General features: G+C 44.6%; 1 protein-coding gene across 1 annotated transcript in view; it reads right to left on the bottom strand.

The window, feature by feature from the left end:
- Positions 1-2,212: 2,212 nt before the first annotated feature.
- LOC146640671 (protein NLRC3-like) overlaps positions 2,213-2,542 on the bottom strand; it is a 24,762-nt gene continuing 24,432 nt past the window's right edge. The window contains exon 6 of the mRNA XM_085400050.1: positions 2,213-2,542. This exon is cut by the window's right edge and continues 233 nt beyond it. Within this exon, the coding sequence (XP_085256176.1) occupies positions 2,234-2,542 (309 nt within the window). The 3' untranslated portion in view covers positions 2,213-2,233.

Raw genomic sequence — 2,542 nt, 5'->3', positions numbered from 1 at the left:
CGAGGACTCCAACCTCATGTTTCACCTCTCTGAGCTTCTGATGTCTGTGAACACTCGTGTTTCTTCTCTGGGCTCATCTGGACAAAAACACCTTTCTGTGTTTGGCTGCAGCCTCATTCTGACTGACAGGAAGTGTGTTATCCATGAGCTGCACTTCTGTCAGGAAGTTTCCTGCTGTGTTTCCTGTCTGTGGACAAACACGAGTGTTCCAGCTGAGGACTTGGTTCCTTCCACCTGTCCATACAGGACATCACGCTGTCTGCAGCTCTGTAAATGCAGCTCCAGGTCCTTCCACGTGCTGCTCTGTATTTGTGCAGTTTGTAGTGTGTCCTGGGAAACGTAGCACACATGGTGTTCTTCTGCTGTTTCCTCCTTTCACTGAGTGTGAAACACTGACGCTGTGCTGTTGTTCACAGAGGGGAGCTGATTCTAGCTGCAGCTGGACTCTGTCATCTAACTGAATGTGTTGGTGCTGATCACGGGGCTCTGAGGGGGGAGCAGCAGGAGGACTCTGGATGCTGACGTCAGTGTATCTGTGGAAGCTCCCACAGCGTGTCTGTCATTCAATATTGTGCTGTATATTGTATCTATGCAAAGATGAACAGACTGTGTGTTCACTGGTCTCTGTGCTGCAGCTCTGATGTCATCATCACTCCCTCCTCCACCCTCAGCAGTCCCAGCATGCTGCTGTGGTGCACCCCACCCTCACTCTACACCTGAGCCACAGACCACACCCTCCACCTCAATATACACCACAGTTTTCTCTGCTGTGGAAATGAGATCAGGAGGAAATCATCATTATTATTATTTAATAAACGCTCACATTAATGTGGGCTTATTTGTTTCATATTAGAAACATTAGTTGAGTGTTTTTAGTATAAAATGGTCAAAGTCCCTCTTTTTGCTCCTCCCCTCACCTGTGGATGGGCGGTGCTGTTACCGTGGTGACAGCTTGGATGTGTTTCAGTCCTGCCTGGTTATCACTGCAATCTTTCACATTTATTACAGGTAATAACTCTGATTTTTCTGTGTATTATGAACCAAATGTATCCTGATACACACAGAGATGGATGAGCAGAGGGTTTTTTTGCAGTTTATGTAGTTACTATGGACTTAATGCATACATATTATTAAAATTAGGGCTATAACAGTTGTATTGATGTATAGCAACTTGAAATGCTCCCACAAATGGCTCCACAGCATGTAAAAATATAACAAAAGCTCTGGCGGACTTGGTTCTGTGGTCAGTCTTAAAGGGTGAAGTTAAACTCTGTAATCTTCACTGTGTCACAGAGTTCAGTGAGTCCCGTTATTCACAGTATCAATCAGATCATCAGAGAACAGCTGATCAGCAATCAGTGGTGCCAACAGCGCCTCCTGTGGTGAGAGGATGCAATAATGCAATGTAGCATTTTTCCACTCAACACTTGCAGTCATGGAAACTGTCTGTTGGATCTGTGTGACGTTGCTTTCTTGGTTAGAGTTCCTCACAAATGTCCAGATGATTCTTCTAATGAGGCGTCGACCATGTTTGCAGCTCTTTGGAAGAAAACGTCGCCCTTTGCCATCCTTACTTTTCTTTGACTTCTTCAAATGCAGCTGAACTCCAGCTGGTATTTTCTTGGACTTTGCAGCTGTTTCTGGTCATCAGTTCATTCCTGCAAACCTCTGAAGCTGAACAACAATGATGCTGCATTGCTGGCTGATCCCAAAAGGTTGATTCTGTTCATCTGGACGTTTTCAGAAACGTTTGCTCACTGATCAGGTGACTTCTTCAGTCTCAGCTGACTGCAGCTTTACAAGCTTACAAACAGCACATTTGCACAATGACTGAAAGCAGCAGCACCTGATATATATGATACTAATATAATACATATACATATATAATCCATACTAATGATGAAGGAACTGAGCTCACAGTCCATTGTTCATTCAGTGAACTACTCAGTTTATTTTGGGCCTCAGAAATGCTCACTCTGTTTGTACATCACTGTCAGCAATAGACTCATTCTGCTGTGTGGACAGGAACACATGTGACATCACTTCCTGTTTGTTTGTGACTGAAGAGGAAGAAGTTTACAAGGAATCATTTAGAAGCGTTTCAAACATCAACTGATTGAATCCATGAATCTGAAAACGTGTTTGTGAGTGAAAGAGACAGACATGTACAGACTGAACTATCTGTTCAACAGTCAGAGTGTTTCTGTAACAGGAGACACTCTTTACACTCCACTCAGCACAGGGACACTGAGTCACCAGGAAACCAGACTCTAAACCCAGGATAAAGAGTTTGAGTGAATGTGGTGTTGAAGGTGTGGAGGTGGATCAGAGTGTCAGAGGAGACTCTGTAGAAGGACAGAGTGCCAGCAGGACAGTCCACATACACTGCTGCTCTGTTAGAGACAGAGGAGGAGGAGGAGGAGGAGGAGGAGATGGATGTTAGTCTGCTATTGTGAAGGACAGACTGAGGACCATCATCAGTGCACTCCAGACTCCAGGACTGATCATTGTATCCAAACACACAGTCATCACTGTCTCCTTT

This window comes from Rhamphochromis longiceps, unplaced genomic scaffold (genome assembly GCF_057381845.1).
Source record: "Rhamphochromis longiceps isolate RC_006_pf unplaced genomic scaffold, R_longiceps_female_GT1.1 unmapped_scaffold_4, whole genome shotgun sequence".
Lineage (NCBI taxonomy): Eukaryota > Metazoa > Chordata > Actinopteri > Cichliformes > Cichlidae > Rhamphochromis > Rhamphochromis longiceps.
This window is presented reverse-complemented; position numbering and strand designations above follow the sequence as displayed.